Raw genomic sequence first — 16,607 nt, forward strand, 5'->3', positions numbered from 1 at the left:
ACATTCCCAAGCCCATGCAGGGTCCGCCCGGGAATGAGTCCATAGGGCGCAAACCTTTTAGCTCCCTACGCCTTGGGCGGCCTGGGGCTGAGCCTCCCCCTCCCGGCGGCTCCAGTGCACGCCCGGCTCTGCCAGGGCGGCACCCGGGGCGGGGCGGGGCCGGCAGCGGGAGGCCCCACCCCGGGGGCGGTCCGGGGGCCGGGCGGGGGGCCGGCGGGGCTGGGGGCGGGGCGGGCAGGCGGGCGGGCGCGGGGGTGTCCCTCCCTCCCTCGCTCTCCCCGGTAAAGTCTCGCGGTGCTGCCGGGCTCAGCCCCGTCTCCTCCTCTTGCTCCCTCGGCCGGGCGGCGGTGACTGTGCACCGACGTCGGCGCGGGCTGCACTGCCGCGTCCGCCCGCCCGCCAGCATGGCCACCACCGCCACCTGCACCCGCTTCACCGACGACTACCAGCTCTTCGAGGAGCTCGGCAAGTACGGCCCGCCCGCAGCGCGCCGCGGCCCCCGAACCTGCCCCGGTCGCCGGGGCACTATGCGGGCTTCTCGCCCCGCCCCCCCGGCCCTGCACCGGCCGCTGCGGCGCCCCCTCGGCCTGCCCCACCCCCCGCCTTTCCCGCCCGCCGCCTCCAGGGCGCCCTCACCCCCAGGCCCCTGCCCAGCAGCCCCCTCCGCGCCCTGCAGCAGCTGCCGGGACTGCTGCACCCCACGCTGCCTCGGGGACTGCAGCCCCCGGACCGCTCCTGGGCGCCCTCCAGCCCCGCCCCTCCCGCACCCTTTAGGCGCTCCCCCTCCCGGACCCGGCCTGCTTGTCGTCCCCTCCCGACCCTGCTCAAGAGCTCACTCTACCCTGTCCCCATGTCCCACGCGCCTGGCACTCAAGACCCTCCCCAGCCCTGCAGCTCCAACCCCGCTGCGGTGCCAGGGTGTGTGTGGGGGGAGGATGTTTGGTGCCCGGCCCCGCCCCCCGCCAGTGCTGCTTCCAGGATCCCAACCCCGCTGCTGGACAGTGCTGCAGCACCCCCGTCCCCTCCCCCCATCCCTGCAGTGGTCCCGGGAGCCGCGCGCCGCAGCCGCAGCATCCCCCTCCCCTCTGCACTGAGCTGGCCGCTGCAGCAGCCCGGGCCCCCCCACCCCCACCCGCGGCGCCGAGCCCGGCCACTGCAGCCCCCGCCCCGCCCGCCCCCCTAGACGCTTCCAGAGCTGGAGAGTGCCCGTTCCCATTGGGGGGGGGGGGGCGAGGGCGTAGAGCAAAATATGGGGATGGGGAGTTGTTGACGTCTGCGACCAATATCATTTCCTCTTTCCCTGCTGTCAGTTGAGCCGGGATGCAGTTGGATGAAGCCCGCCGTGCGGGGTTCGAGTCTCACTTTCCTCACCTTCCCCATGGATGGGGGAGATTTCCCTCTCTGGGGATTGTACCCTCTTATCTCTCCTTCCCCTGCCCTCAACTATTGCTGCCGGGAGAAGGACAGGGGCCTCTGTGTTCCCTCCTCTCTCCTGGGTTTCTTGGTCGGGATTGCAGGGCTATCAGTGAGATGCAGCAGGTGTGTGTTTAAGCATCGCCCACCAGTTCCCGCCGTGCAGCTTGCACTGGGACTGCTGCTCTGGCCCAGACTGGATGAGAAGGTGGGAGTGGGCTGGCAGGCTACCCCACATTTGTTCAGTGTCGTGAGTGACCACATTCTCCTGCCATATGTTGGACAGTGGTGGTCATGACGCAGGTGTGTGTGTGGGGGGTGGGGGGGATGGATGGGTGTGTAATTTTGGCTAAAGGTTTGAGGAAGGGAATATCACTGTCCTTTGACTTGAAATGTGTCTGTGTCACTTTGCCCTGCTCTGTGTCCCAGTTCTTTCCCCTTCTCCCTCCAGGGGTGCTTTCTCTGTGGTCCGCAGGTGTGTGAAGAAAACCTCCACGCAAGAGTATGCAGCAAAAATCATCAATACCAAGAAGTTGTCTGCCCGGGGTGAGTGGCCCCAACTCGACCTCTCCCTGGGGGGATGTCCCCTAGGTTCTTGGCTTTTTTCTGAAGATGCTGCTGGGGTTAGGGGTTCTGTGTTTTAGGTCTTGGAGAAGAGTTGGAATTCAGGGTGGGTGGACTTTGAAGCCAGGGGAAGAGTGGCTTTGGGAGCTGGAAGTGCTCAGACAGAATAAGGAGCATGTAAAAGATGTAGGTGGCCTCAGGGAGGAGTGGTCCCTGAAGGCTCGAGGGAGTTTGATCCTTGGGAAGGTGGGGGATATGGAGAGTGGTGGGGTACACAGAATAGAGAGCTCTTAATTTGGGGCACTTGGAGCCTCCCTCTTTGGGGGCAGTGGTAACCACTCCAGGCCCATTCTAATTGCTATGTCCCAGTGGTGACTTAGGATGGTAATGCAGTAAATGAGCAGCTCTGACAAACCCAGCCTCCCCCTACCCACCAGGCGGCAGAACAGACTCCCAAGGGAAGGCAATCTGTAAACATCAGGGCAGGCTGTTACTGACGAGGGCTCCTCGGGAACAAATCCTGCCAGATGAACTTGATTGTTTTTTTGATCAAATTACAAAGTTAGCGGTGCAGCAGCAGATGCAGTCTGTCCTGGGTGGAGGGTGATGCCTCCTGGCCTGGAACCCCCCCTCCGCCCCCCCATGGCTTGGTCTGGGCGAGAGCAGCACTGCCTCAGGGTTCAAGGATGGAGGAAGGCCTGGCCTTGGAGCCTGATTGTGGGATCCTTCCAAGGACCTGAGGCCAGGAGGGTTGGGTCCTGGCTTTCACACCTAGAAGGTACACTCCCTGAACCACATATTGGGTGCTTGCCAAAGTCACCTCATCTGATAGGTGTAGACGCAGCCATGAGCAAAGTGCTCTGTGAGCAAGTCTGGCGAGAAGAAAGTATGTAATGGGTTGAGTCAAGGGCTGCAGGGTGCAGCTGGGGGACAAATGTTATGGGATTCAGAGAAAGAAATTAGGGCTGGGCAATAGGGCACCATAAATCATCAGGAGTCAGGATAAGTGCCCTGAAGAAGACATGGCTGTTGTCTGTATTGAGATGGGAATCTCTGGCATAGGAGATGTAGTCAGATGCCTCCGAGCACTCAGAGACACCATCAGATTCCACAGAGCTGACAGTGGGCTTCAGTCTTGTTGATGGCTGTCCTGGGACCTGTTCAGCAGGCTGCATCTGCCACTTGGCTGGAAGGGTCTTTCCCTGTTCCCCTGAGCAGGGCTTGCCTTCCTGTCTCCCACCCAGTCCCCGTCACTTGCTGTTCATGTACATTGGCTATGAAGTTGACTTGTTTGTTTTCTTTTTCTCTGGGTACCTTGAGGCTGGGGCAGTGGTTGCCATAGAGATATGTGGGTGGTCAGATGCTCTCCTCCCCTCGAGTAGATGGGAGCCAGTGTAGGCTGGGTTCAGTGGCAGATGTTCTCTGGCCATGGTGAACGGTGCAGGCAGGCATGGTGGTTGGAGAATGGTTACCTCCCCAGGCCTGTATGGCAGAGTCCTGGGGCATCAGAGATGGGGCCAGTGTCAGTGAGGCAATGCTTTGCTATCCTCATCTCACCTGTCTTCTGACCTAGGGTTGAGGGAAGGAGAGACAGCTGGGAGCTAAATTCTAGGATGTGATGATAGCCTGGTTTGGGTTTTCACTTTTCTACTCCTTTCCTGTCCACCCGAATGTCCCTTTCCCTCCCTTACCCTTTTCCTACCTTTTGCCGTATAGTAATCTTTCTTTCCCTGCCCAAATTGGACTAGGATTGATTTCTCTTTGATTTTGTTCCTAAAGAAGAAGATTCTTGCATAGGATCATATGCTCCAGACAGTTACTCCCCCTCTCTTGAGATGGTTATACCCAAGACTAGAGCTCCTTTTTGTTGCTTTTGTGCCATATTACTTTGGGACAGAGGCCCGGTCCTGGCTGATAGGCACATATGCTAGGAAGAGGGGTCAGGAATCTGTAAGTTCCAGTAATGTTTGGAGGTGGCAGAGTGGGAGGGCATTGTCATGGAGATAGAGGGAGCAATGGGGGCTGTGCTGTAGGTATGAGCAAGGGGGTGGTGTGAGCTCCTGGAGAGGGTTGGGCCAGGGTGCCCACGGGCTGGTGCCCATGGGGTTAGGAAGCGCAGGCCGTGGCTTCCCTGCAGCCTCTCAGTTTACGCTGTATATTTTATAAAGGTGCAGCAGCTGGGGCTGGGTTTCACTGGTCGCTGTCTGTCTGTCTAGGGCTCCGCAGGTGTTGGATTTCTGTGTCTGGGAATCTGGAGGGCCCACCAGGGTCATCGATGAGGTTCTGAAGGGGCTTATTGTGTTGGCTGAGTCTCCTGCCTGTTTTCTTTCTCATTTGTGACTCTCTGTACTGCTAACCCAAAGGAAAGAAAGAGAGCCATGAGCTGTTTCTCCTTGGCTCCTTGGCGTCAGTGGTGGCATGGGCCAGGAGGCAGGTGGGTCAGATCTGGATAGGAAGCCTTCTTTTGGTCCGTTGCTTCTTGTCTTTGTGGTCTCAGAGACCCCACCTGGGCAGGTGGGTTCGTGGGATGTACACCGAGCTCAGTCTTTGCCTGCAGGCCTGTCTGCATAAAGTCACTGAAAGTCACATAACGTCACTCTGTGTGCTTCATAAAAGCAATAGACGTGGCGTTGGAGCTCTTCACTGAGCCTGTGGTACCAAGCTTAGCTGAAGGAAGCATTTAAAATAGGCTTGGATGTTAGAGCTAGTGGGCCAGGTGATGGCAATGATAAGTCGTTATTTTAAGATTTAAGAGCACTCCCTCCAAGGAGCCTGAGCCCTTATGTCTTTTTTTATTTTTAAATCTTCATATTCCCTTCTTATCTTTATTCATATGCACACAGATTTTCACCTCGTAGAGCATAAAATTTTATATTCTGCTTTCTTCGCTTATATTCAAAGCTCTTTCCCATATTGCTACATTTGAAGGGCAAATGGTCCTTTCACGCTAACATATAGTTTAGGATTTATCCTTGGAACAACCATAAGAAACCTCTGGATTTGGAACATTTATCTGGATTTCTGTTGCTTTCCCTAAGATGGATATTGGAATATACCCTTGGCGTTACTAAGAGATAGTACCAGAAACAGTATGAAATCTGTTACAGCCTTTGCCTTATTTATTTACTTATTTTTACATAATTAATTCTTTTTGCTTGTTTGTTTTTAATGAATTCATTTTTAACTGTGGTAAAATATACATAACGTAAAAGCCATGTTAACCATATTAAGTGGGCAAGTCTCTTGACATTAAATGCATTGACAATAGTGTTGTAACTTTCACCACTATTTCCAGATATGTTCATCATCCCAAACCAAAATTCATACTCATTCAGCAATAACTTTCCATGGCCCTTTCCCCCAGTAATTTGCTAGTTTGCTTTTATCTCTATGAATTTACTTACGGTTAAGCAGTTCATGTAAGAGAAATCATATAATATTTGTCCTTTTGCTTCTTGCTTATGTCATCAACATGATGTTTTCAAGGTTCACCCATGTTGTCTCTTGAACTAACACTGCACTTCTTTTTATGGCTGAATAGTATTCCATTGTATGGGTAGACCGCATTTTGTTTATCCATTCATCTGTTGATGGACACTTGGTTTGCTTCCACCTTTTGGCTATTGTGGATAATGCTGCAATGAACATTGGTGTGCAAATAGCTGTCCTAGTTCCTGTTTTCAATTCTTTTTAATTTATTTAATCTGGGTATTCCGTGTGAAGAAATTTGTATTGAAGCTAAATGTAAGCAAACGCTTCCCTCTTCCTGAGCATCTGGGAGGGGAGGGGAGGGACTGTATCTGTTTCTTTACTTCTGCGTGAGCTGGGCCAAGCGAAGCACCTGACATACACTGAACATATACAGGTTAAATGACTGCCTTCTGGCTTTGGCTTCCAGGAAATTCAGAGCCAGATTGCTGGAGCCCTGGCACCCCACTGCTGGCTTGGGTTCCTCCCTTCTGAAGCAGGGAACCAGGCTGCAGGCCTGACCTGGCTGCTGGAGGAGAGGACAGATGAGGCTGTGAGGGAGAATGCATTCGTGCCCCATCCTTCCTAGATTCTGGGGGTTTTGGCAGTCCATGTGCCTGGGGCATAAAGCGAGGTGGGTGATGTAGGGAGACAGAGAGTAGCTTATAATTCTTCCCTCCCTATCATTAATGGCCTAATATCACCACTGTTGAGGCTTCCTATAAGCAGTGATTTTTAAATTTAGCGTACGTAAGAATCACTTTGGGTACTGGTTAAAAGTACAGATTCTTGGGCCCTATCCCCCAGGGATTCTGCATCATGAGGTCCCAGGAGTCTGCATTTTTAATGAGTGCCTCAGTGACTTTCATACGAGTGGTCTGTCCATGAGCCTTGCTTTAAGAAATACCATCTAAAATCAGCGGAGGCAGCAACAGTTGCTCTTGCGTTGCTGTCTGGGATTTGCTGCACACACCTTGGCCCAGCCTTCTCCAGGCGGCATCTCTGCTGGTATGTGACCATCTGCGCACGTGGGCTGTTCTATGATTAGGGGCCTCCGTCCAGGCCCCTCGGTTGGTCTGTCCATCCGTGTCAGAGGCTGTGGCAGGCAGAGTGGCATGTTGGCCACCAGAACGGCAAAGGCTGTCCCTTTCTGGGTCCAGCTGGCCCTGTGGACTGAAATGGGATCCCCTTGGGTGGTGCCAGCTGAAAGTCCCTGCCCCCTTAGCGCTGGCCTGAGTAGCCCCCATGACATTTGTGTCCCTTGTGGTGTCTCCAAGTGAGACTTTCCTGTTAAGGATCTGGGTGAAGTGAGGGGACAAGAGAGGTGGGTGAAGTGTCGGTGGTGGGGGGAGAAAGAGAAATCCTTGATGCCCTGGAATGCTGGGACTTGAGGAAACATTTAAGGAAGTTGTGTGCAAAGTTGTACTTTCCTCCTGAGGATAAAAAGAGGCCAATTTCTGTTGACAGAGAAATGAGCATCCTGTACCTAAGCGATTGAACTCCTCTGACTTGTCTCTCTGGACCAAGGCTTATGCCGGGCAGGTTTCATGGCACAGTCGTGATGTGAGCTGCCTGACTTAGCTCCCTCCACACGGGCCTGTCACTCCACACTCCCAGGGTGACATTGGACGCTAGTGTCCTGGGATGGGGATGGAGGTAGGAAGGTGTTCCCATCCCTTAGGAGGGACCTCGGCTTTCTCTCTGCTGCTTGCTCTGGTCCCTTGTCATGAGTCCCTTGTCAGAAGCTGTGCTTTGAGCTTCAAGGCCATGCTGAAACCCTAGAGGTGAGTGGCTGACCTTGTTCTCTGCTGGGGCTGGAGACAGGGAAGGGGAGGAGTGGGGGTGGCCAGCTCCCACTCCCATCTCTGGGCTGGCTGCTCTATGATCAGCCTTGGCATTCCAAGAAGGACCTGATCCCATGGGTGCCAAAAGGCTGGTGACAGGCACTTTGCACCTCTTGAGTACCTCTTGGCAGAGATCCTTTGTCATCTCCCCACAGCCAGATAGATCTTCCCTGATGCCACGGGGGAAACTAAGGCACCAAGAGTTCACTGCAGGTTTTTTTTTTGGTTTGGTTTGGTTTTTGAGCTTCAGGCAATGATTTTGCCAGTGCTTGGATCCCAGCACCCGCCGGCCGTGTGGCCCTTCTCCTACTCCTTGGCTCTTCCCTTTACCACGCAAGCTCTGGGATTTGTCCCTGTGCTGCATCCTGCTGTACCACCCCCACACCTCCCATCCAAGCCCAGGGCTCTAAGCCCAGAGGAGCAAATCCCTCCTCATTGCTGGGTGAGGCATCACTCTTTTCTATACCCACCTCCCGGGGCTCTGTGGTGGGGGTATTTCCAGATGCCCCACCCACCCACCCAACACCGCACCTACTTCCCTGGCCCTATCAGCAGCCGTTACCTCCCATCTGCTCCCCTCTTTTCTCCTCCCTTCTTTCCCCTCCCCCCTCTGCTTGCTGCTGCCCTGGGAGGAGCTATTTTTAGGGGCTGCTTCCTGGGATGTTTTACTTGGGGCTGGTTACCATGTAGGAAATGTCACCAAAACAGTGGGCAAAGGCTGCAGATACCAGGAGTCCTGACTGGGGCATGGAGAGCTCGGTGCTGACCCTGTCTTGGCCCTTGGGAGTGGCCAAGGTGTCCAGAGGCAGAGCTTTGCCTTCTTGGGGCCTGATGGTGACCCCATAGGGATTTTCTCCTTTAGGGCTGGTTTGGGAGACTTTTGCTGTGGGGCGCTTCTTGGCGCCTCTCTCCTTTCCCTCCTACAGTAAAGCTCCGCTTGTCTTGAGATCCAAAGGGAAGATGATGCCAGGTTAAGGGATGGCTTTGGGGTGCTCATGTGTATTTCAGGCTCTGTCCCGGTGTATTCACAACCCTTTGCTAGGCCTGGGTGGAGGGTGTGCAAGAATTGGAAGCCAGGCCCCCTGCTTTTGCCTGCTGGATGAACTTTGCTCTTCATTGGAGACCCTTTGCTCCTACAGAGTGAGATTCAGAGCACAGGCTTGTGAAATATACCTTGAAAAGTCAAGGGTCTCACCAAGATTGAAACTCAGGGGGGAACCCTCCTTGCCAAGCGGGGGTTCGTGTGTCCTTTTCCACCTGCAAAGGGGCTGTGTATTTAGCTGGGGGCAGGATCCTGTTTGCAGCTGGTTCTGGTGTTTGTGTGTTTAAAGCAGTATCCCTAAATCAGCAGACATACCCCTGGCAGGGGCGTGGGGAAGTCTGTGGCCCACCCTGCCCTGGCTTCCCGATCCTGGGAGGGGGCAGGAAGGTACATTTGGAGTAGCCTCCCTCTCCGCTCTCTCCCACCCTTTGCAGCATACTATCTCCTTTGCGATCTGCTTCCTCTTTTCTGCCTCTCTTGGCGCATCTGGCCACTCCTTGCTGCCCTTCCTGTGAAACTCAGAGCCTTAGACCAAGTCTTGAAGCCCTTGGGTGAAAGGTGGGAGAGGCAGGGCTTCTCAGGACCCTTGTTCTCCAGGGTCTCTGCCTTGCCCTGGGCAGACTGCTGGAGAAGGGTCAGAGCAGGTCCCTGATTACAGCAGCCTCTGCTTTCTGCTCCTGTTGCCACCGCCGTTGAGGGGAAAGCCTTCGTGCACAGGCGTGTGGTTGAAGCTGGGCTTAAGGCCGGCAGGGGGGTGGGTCTCTCCCTGGCAGGAAGTGGCCCTGTGCAAAAGCGGGAAGTGGCTGGTTGTCAAACAGGAAGGGGGGGCTGGGCTGTATGAGGGGGCGGGGATGAGCCTGGTAGAAAGGTAGGTGGGGAGAGGGTCAGCCTTGGAAGGTCTGAGCTGCTCTCTAGAAACAGCAAGCTCGGTCATCCCTGGGAGGCAGGAGGCTGCGTGGGTGGCGGGAGCACATGGCTGGGGTGTTGTCATCCTTTGGGGTACTGAGCTGAGGCCTGTACCTGTGGCCCAAGCGTCCCCTTTCAGGGTTGGTGATCCTGTGGTCATCCAGGACAGCCTTTGCTGTTAGAAAAGATGCTCTGCACCTGAAATGCAGCTGCTGCTGGGGTGGGGTACTCTGCTTTTCCCAGCCTGGACGTGACTACAGGACAGGGAGTGGGGGGGCACAGACAGGAGACGATAGCCGGAGGGGCTGTGTGAAGGCCGGAGGGGCTGCGTGAAGGCCAGGCTGGGCCTGGTGAAGGGAGGCAGGGTGTGTGGTGTAGGTAGAAACTGGGTGGCCCACTGAGCTTCTGGATGGCGCCACAGCCAGTGAGGCCCAGGAAGAGGAGGGGTCTGGCCGCAGGATACCTCCAGGGCTGTCCCCTCGTTGCTAACCCTTCCCTGCAGGCTGTAGATTCAGGGCCCCACCAGAACAGGGATGGACAAACCCCACCCCCAGGAAGGCTGCCATGGAGGGCTTTACTCACTGGAGTCCCAGAGGCCAAGTTGGGGGTGGTTCAGTGGGTACCAGTGGGGATGGGTCCTCCCCTCTCAGTGTCTCTGGTATTAACGACAGCTGAAGCCCGGCCTGGGAGACTTGCTCTACCTTATCACTGGGCCCTTAGAATGGAAGCTCTTACAGTGTGCCAGGCACTGTGCTGAGTTTTTTACCCAAATTTCTGCATTTAATCATCCCTCTATTTCAGAAGGGAGGAAATTTCCTCAAGATACGTACCCGGCTCACCCTTTCACCTCTGGCGGGTCCTTACTCAAATGTCCCGTCTTTGGAGAGACTTGCCCTGATCACCCTACTCTCTCGACTTCCCTGCTTTATTTTTCTAATTGGCACTTGCTACTGTCTAAATGCCATAGTTTTTTCTTCTTGTCTAACCCCCAGCCCCACCCTACTAGAATGTCGGCTCCATGAGAGCAGGGAGCTCCCTCTGCTTTTTCCCTGCCTGATCGCCAGCACCTAGAGCGGTGCCTGTCCCAGAAGCATCAATACATGTCTTCTGAAGGAGTGAAAGAGGCTCAGGTGGATTTAATAACTTGACGGATGTGGCAGTGCCTGGACTCAGTCCAGGGCTCTCCACTCCAAAAAATGATGTGCTGATTGCTGGACTCTGTGGCAGAGAGTTAGAACGAGGATGAAGGTGGACTCTCAAGTTCAAGAAACACATGGGGCCCAGCTCCTGGGGTTGAGGGTTATTCTGCATGGCTGATAAGGACCCTTTGGACCGTGGGCAGCTCCTGAGAGGAGCTGGGAGTGTGAGTCTGTGTCTCTCTTCTCCCCACTGTGAGTCACTGGTAAAGCCAGAGCTCCCTTATTTTTAGTGTTACACTGTCGTGGGGTGTAACCGTTAGCCAGTAAAAGACGCAGGAGGAGATAAACATTAACCTTGTGGCCTTCCCCTCCGTTGCCACCTTCCCATGTTACAAGATGCCATTCTCCTTGCACCCCCCCAGGCAACCGGGCCCCAGAGTTCGGGGTTGGAGGGTGGTGGGGTGAGGCTTAGGAAGAGGACAGGTGGTCTGCTGTAGCTTAGGGGCTAGCTAGCTAGGTACCTCCATCCCAAGTCTGGGGGCTGATATCCTCCCAGCCAGATGTGGATGAAGCTAGCCCTGTAGCCAAAGTTGCTTCCTTGACCACTTGGCTTCTGAAGGCTACATCCATAAGCTTAGGACCGAGGGATCCCAGGTGGCATACGAGTTGGAGCTTACCTGGGAGCCCCTCCTGGTTGTGTCCTGAGAGGAGCAGGGCTGCTCAGTGGTCATGCCAAACCCCGGGGGTGGAAAGGAAGGCCTGACCCAGATCTTCGGGCATCTGGGGTGGATTAGCTGGGCAGCAGGAACTAATCTCTGGCTGTCCCCACCTCCTTCCTCCACAAAGCAGAGCTGTTGCTGGAGGGAAAGTCTAGGACAAAGCTGGGTGGGTGGGGAGGGGTGTTTGGTGAAACGGTAAAGACAGATTCCTTCTAGTCTGTAACATCTTTAATTCTCTCAGATTGGCAGGCCTGGGTTTGCATCCCTGTCCTGTCGCTTTCCTGCTGTGGGACCTTGAGCAGGATGTTTAACTTCTCTAGGCCTCAGTTTTGCTGTCTGTAAAATAGGGGTAATCATAGCACCTGCCTCGTGGGATGGTTATAAGGCTTCAGAGCACCATGGGAGGCTTTACAGGGTTCTTTGCTCTGTCAGGTAAAGGTCGGGTGAGGAGTTGCCCCTGACAAGGGAGGCAGCAGTCACTTTGGGCAGGTTGTGGTCATGAAGGCTTCTCTCTGGGCCTGTGAGAAGTTGGGGTGAATTGGGCTACACCCGCAAAACCTGGACTTTTATTTGATGCTCTCATTTTTCTTTATCTGTTTATCCTATCATCATAGCAGAATGGGGAAGGAAGAGGGCTCTGGGCTCAGACCACCTGCAACTCTTGCCTAGTTGTGTGATCCTGAGCAGATGACATTAGCTCAGTAACCCTCAGTTTCCTCCTTTGCAATGCAATGGGACAAATCAGATCTTCCCCCTTCACAGGGATTCATGCCTCTGCCTCATACCTCATAAACATCGAGTAAATGATCATTATTACTTCCGTTATTACTGGCAAACACTCATTAAGCCCCTGTTTACAGAAGGAACTCTGCAAGGCACTGCTCAGAAAAGACCCTCCTTGAAGAGCTTGTGACCGAAAGATGTGATAATTTGTAGTGTGCGAGTCCTGGAGGTGCCATCAGGGGTCATAGAAGGGAGAAGTCACAATCTACTGATAGGAACAGGGAATGCTTTATGAATGAGGTGGGCTTTGTCAGGATTCCGGCAAGTAGAGATGGGGAGGCAGAGTGGGGAGACCTACTAGTTTTTGTGTCGCAGCCTGTCTCACTGCCTGGAGTTCTGCCTTCCTGTGGGTGCAGTTGGCCAGTGCACCTCACCTGGGCCTGGGGGATCTCCAGGACCCTGGTCACATCACCAAAGCAGAATTAAAGGCACTTGGGTGGTAAAATCATTGTCTCCCCACTACGTGGGACGTGACATCCAAGGATGTGAGTTTCCCTGGCAACATAGGGCCTGACTCCCAGGGATGAGCCTGGCCCTGGCACCGTGGGATCAACAATGCCTTCCTAATCGAAAGGGGAAAAAGAAGTGTAACAAAATAAGATATCATTGGCTAAAGATTTCAAATAGAGTTGTGAGGCTATTCTGGAGACTACTCTTATGCAAGCTGCAACTAGACGTTGCTAATTGCCATGATATTCCAAGCCCCAACCAGTAGTATTCCTGAAAACCCTAAAGAATACCCAGAGCTCTATTTGAGACTCTATGAAAGTTTCACTCACCAAGTTTATTTTTCAGAAACCTGTAACCTCCACATATTTCCTGGGCCAGATATGCCCAGAAACCCAGAGTTGCCAGTCTTTCCAAGAGCATCAACCCGTTGCATCCCCCTACCTCATAATGTCAATACTTATTTTCAACATGAAGAAGTTAGAATAGTCACTGCCTAAAGATTGGCTGAAGAATCAAAGAAGGAGGAGGAGTTGTAACAGAGAAGATAGGATTTAACAAATGAATATGACTGCTGAATCATTAAATTGATATTTCTTTTAATCTGCAGTATCTTGGAGCAGCTAGAAGGAAAGACCTGAAATTGTGGCTCTGTAACCCATGCCATATTTTGAAATTTGCTCTATAACTAGTTAAGATGTACTTTGAAGTTTATTCCTTTTTTGTAAATGTGTTATATTTCACAACAAAAACTGTACAGCAGTGAGTGACCAACAAAATCTTGGGGAGAAATAGGGTTTCTTTTTCTCTAAAGTGGGTGTAATGATAGTACCCTACCTCCTAGGGTTGTTATGAGGATAAATTAAAAGGTGTTTCTGCCTGGTGCAGAAGTAAGCACCCAGAAAAAAATTAGCTATTATTATTTGTTTATCATCATTATTATCATCTTGTCCATCATTGCTTCAGGGTTGCTATGAGGAGTAAATAAGAAAATATACACAAAGTTCTCAGCACAGCATCTGACAACGTAGTAGGTGCTCGATGAAAGTAGGCTTTATTAGTATTTCTAACAAGAAAGAGATTCTGGAACCCCTGGCCCAAAGAAATCCCTGCTCTCGTGGAAAAAGACATCAGCTCTGCCACTTGCTGGCTTGAGGTTTATTTCACCTCTCTAAATCGTTTCCCTATCTGCAAAAGGTGATCATAATACATGTCTCAGGATCACTGTGACAGGCTGCGTTAATTTGACAAAACATAATAAGTGCGTAGTCAGTGAAGCTTCATATGAATGGTAAATGTCTTGAACTTGATAGCTGCACTTAAGGTGGTTATGTAAGGGAATAACCTTGTTTTTAGGAAATGTGCGTGACAGCACTAAGTATTCACAGAGCGTGATGTATACAATCTACTCTCACGTGTTTGGGAAATAGATTGACAGACGGATGGCTATAGGATGACATAGCAAATGTGGCAAAATAAAGTTGGTGGATCTGGGTATCTGCGAGGAGGGATATTTTGGAGTTCTCTGTGTGGGTTTGGTATTATTTGTGCAATGGTCCTGTAAGTTTGAAATTATTTGAAACTAAGATGTCAAAAGATCAGAGCCTAAGAGTGGAAGGGACGAAATTCCAGGCGATCACGCATATAGAATGGGTTGTTGATGGCTTTTGTTTTCTCTCTTCTCCTTTCAGATCACCAGAAACTAGAACGTGAGGCCCGAATATGCCGACTTTTGAAACACCCAAACATTGGTAAGTGCCCCTGCACAGAGCGTTTCTGGGTCCAAGGTAGGAGAACAGAGACCACCACGTCTGTTCACTGACCCTCTCTGTCCGCGGGGTCCTCTCGGTGTCACTTTTTGCCCAAGCAGGATAGCAGCTGTGTCTGGCCCAGAATTCTGGAACATTCTAGTTCAGAGGCCTGAGGATTTCAACCCTGCGATACCCTCAGAGGACGGGGATGTGAGGTATCAGAGTAGGTTTCTGCCGCCTCTCCTTCCTCTTCCTCCCCTCCCCGCTTTGGGCTGAGTTCCAGTGTCCTCCGGGTGTGAGGCTCTGGACCAAGTAGCCTGCCAGCTTCCCTCACCAGGAACCATCCACGGCTATCATGAAAGGGTCAGGATTTTGTTTCTGGACTGGAGAGAGTTTTGTTCCCGTTTGTTCCCGTTGCAGTGTCGTACACACTCTGGGGGTTTCCATAGCACCCCCGTTTGTCTTCCCCAGAGCCGGAAAGCAAGCTGCCCACCCGCCTGGCTTCCCTGGAGAGGGGATGGTGGGAGCCACTCAGATGGGGAAGGAGAAAAATGAAGAGGATTCCTCCCTGCTCCCACCCTATCTGGGGGGACAAGAGCTCATTGTTTGTTGTTATAAAGCCTGAGGAGGTTTGCCTGCCACAACCCACTCCAGCTCAATTTTACATTGTTCAGCTGAAACAGTCTTTGGCAAAATAGTTGGCTCTGATTTAGTGCTCCTTGCAGAAGGGACAGAAACTGGGCTGGCTGCTGTGTCTGAACAGAAACCCCAGTCTTGACTTGAGGCAAAGTAAGGAGCATCTCCTAGGTTTTCCCTGAAAGCCCTGAGTCATCACAAAGGACGACAGGACACGTGCTCTGGGCCCCTTAGGCACGGCCTAAATCCCCGGGGGCTCCCATGGTGGCCCGGAGGCAGTAAAGGCTGTGGGGCAACTTGCCGAAGCTTAATGCTTCTTCCGAAATTACCCAGCCTCTGGCTTCCTAGATCTCAGGCTAAAAACGCTCAATATGAGCTCTTACGTGGAAGCACTGAGGTCTTACTCCAGCCGAAGGGAGAGGACCAGCCCTGAGGTAACCAGAACTCAAACCATGCAGGGCTTTATAGATCAAAATCAGCAGCTTGGATTACACTCCAAGCAGATTGGCTTAGCTGGTGCTCGGCTCTGCCTGGTAGTGTGCGCTCCACGGGGTCAGCACTTTGCAGCCGATGGTTCTTGGCCTTGGAACTGCTGGAGCTCTTCGGTGGTCTCTGAGGTTAGACCCTCACCTGAAAAACAGCCTGGTGGAGACTAACATGCTGCCGTTTGGGTTGGAAAGGAACAATGGAGAAGAAGACCTAGAGCAGCGTTCACAAATTCAGGCATGTTTTGTTTGGCCGGGTCCGCGGTCCAAAAATATTTTTATTATTTGCCAGTATTTAAAAATGAGATTTCACATGTTAAAAAAAAAAATTCTGTTTCTCGGCCTTTTGCATCACAAGGATTGGCCTTGCTGAGCCTGCATCCGTGTGTGGCAAGACTCAGCTGGAGCTGTCCCCTGAGCCCGCCGGCCCCTGACCATGACGCTCCCTGTCATCTCACGTTTGCATGGCTTGGTCCCTGCAGGTGTTGTGGGTTTGTGACCTTTGACTTTGAAGTTCAGGAGCAGAAAGGGAAGTCCGTGGGTGATTACAGCCACCTGCAGGCACAGAGGCGATCTGTGTTGACAGTCCTGGCTTGGGTCTCAGCCCTCAGGACTGAGGGCAGTGAGTGCTTTCCCTTGTGCTTCTTGAGGATACTAGCCTGGCACTGGTGGCTGTTCTTATGCCAAGCGGGGGTTGGTAAAGCAGGGGAAGAGCCTTGCTGGTGTCACCTGCAGCACAGGTGCAGCAGGCCATGGAAGGGTCAGGGTATAGTGAAGACATTTCGAGAAATGAATTGGAAGGATAAAAATGGAATTCTAGCTGTAAAACAGCCTTCTTTTTATGTATTCTTAGAAATTCTGTGTACTTTTTGACCTCTTATACTTTATTTGGTGTAGTAGCTCTTTCTGTTTACCACTGTCCCACGTTCGGGGTAGACACACCGACAGAGGAACCATATGTTCCAGCAGTTTGCTCAGTTAAGAAAGCCTGGAAACCCAGGATCGGCCGGAGTCTGATTGCGTAGAATGGCCTTTGCCCCCACTTCATGACTGCCCACATCCTCAGAGCTGTATGTCTGGGACCCTCTCCTGGGGTCAAGGGCAAGGAGAGGGCTGTGTCTTGGGAGAGCTGCTGGCCAGGCACCCTGGTTCTGCTGGGAACCGGGGCTCCTGGAAATGTGGCAGAACAGTGGGGCCAGGAAGCAGGGGTTGCCATGGATCCTGACCTAGCTCGTGGTAGAGGAGGAGGCAGTTTTGTACCCCTTGTTCCCTATTCCTCTCCTCTCTCTGCTGCTCCACCCTGCAGAGCCATGGCCCTTTTGGCACTGGGTTCTTTAACTCCATCCTGAGTGGGTTCAAATGAACCAGCCATGGAATGGTGCAGGGCTGGGGAAACTGAGAGCAGAGAGC

The 16,607-nt window shown here is 52.8% G+C and overlaps 1 protein-coding gene across 17 annotated transcripts in view; it reads left to right on the forward strand.

Moving 5' to 3' along the window:
• Nucleotides 1-322: 322 nt before the first annotated feature.
• The window catches only part of CAMK2G (calcium/calmodulin dependent protein kinase II gamma), a 55,559-nt gene continuing 39,274 nt past the window's right edge, over nt 323-16,607 (forward strand). For all 17 annotated transcript variants that reach the window (XM_077124888.1, XM_077124887.1, XM_077124872.1 and 14 more), the window contains exons 1-3: nt 323-469; nt 1,865-1,959; nt 14,017-14,076. In XM_077124888.1, coding sequence (XP_076981003.1) covers nt 405-469; nt 1,865-1,959; nt 14,017-14,076 — 220 coding nt within the window. In that variant the 5' untranslated portion in view covers nt 323-404. The remainder of the gene's footprint in view (nt 470-1,864; nt 1,960-14,016; nt 14,077-16,607) is intronic.

Source organism: Tamandua tetradactyla, chromosome 13 (assembly GCF_023851605.1).
Source record: "Tamandua tetradactyla isolate mTamTet1 chromosome 13, mTamTet1.pri, whole genome shotgun sequence".
Taxonomy (NCBI): domain Eukaryota; kingdom Metazoa; phylum Chordata; class Mammalia; order Pilosa; family Myrmecophagidae; genus Tamandua; species Tamandua tetradactyla.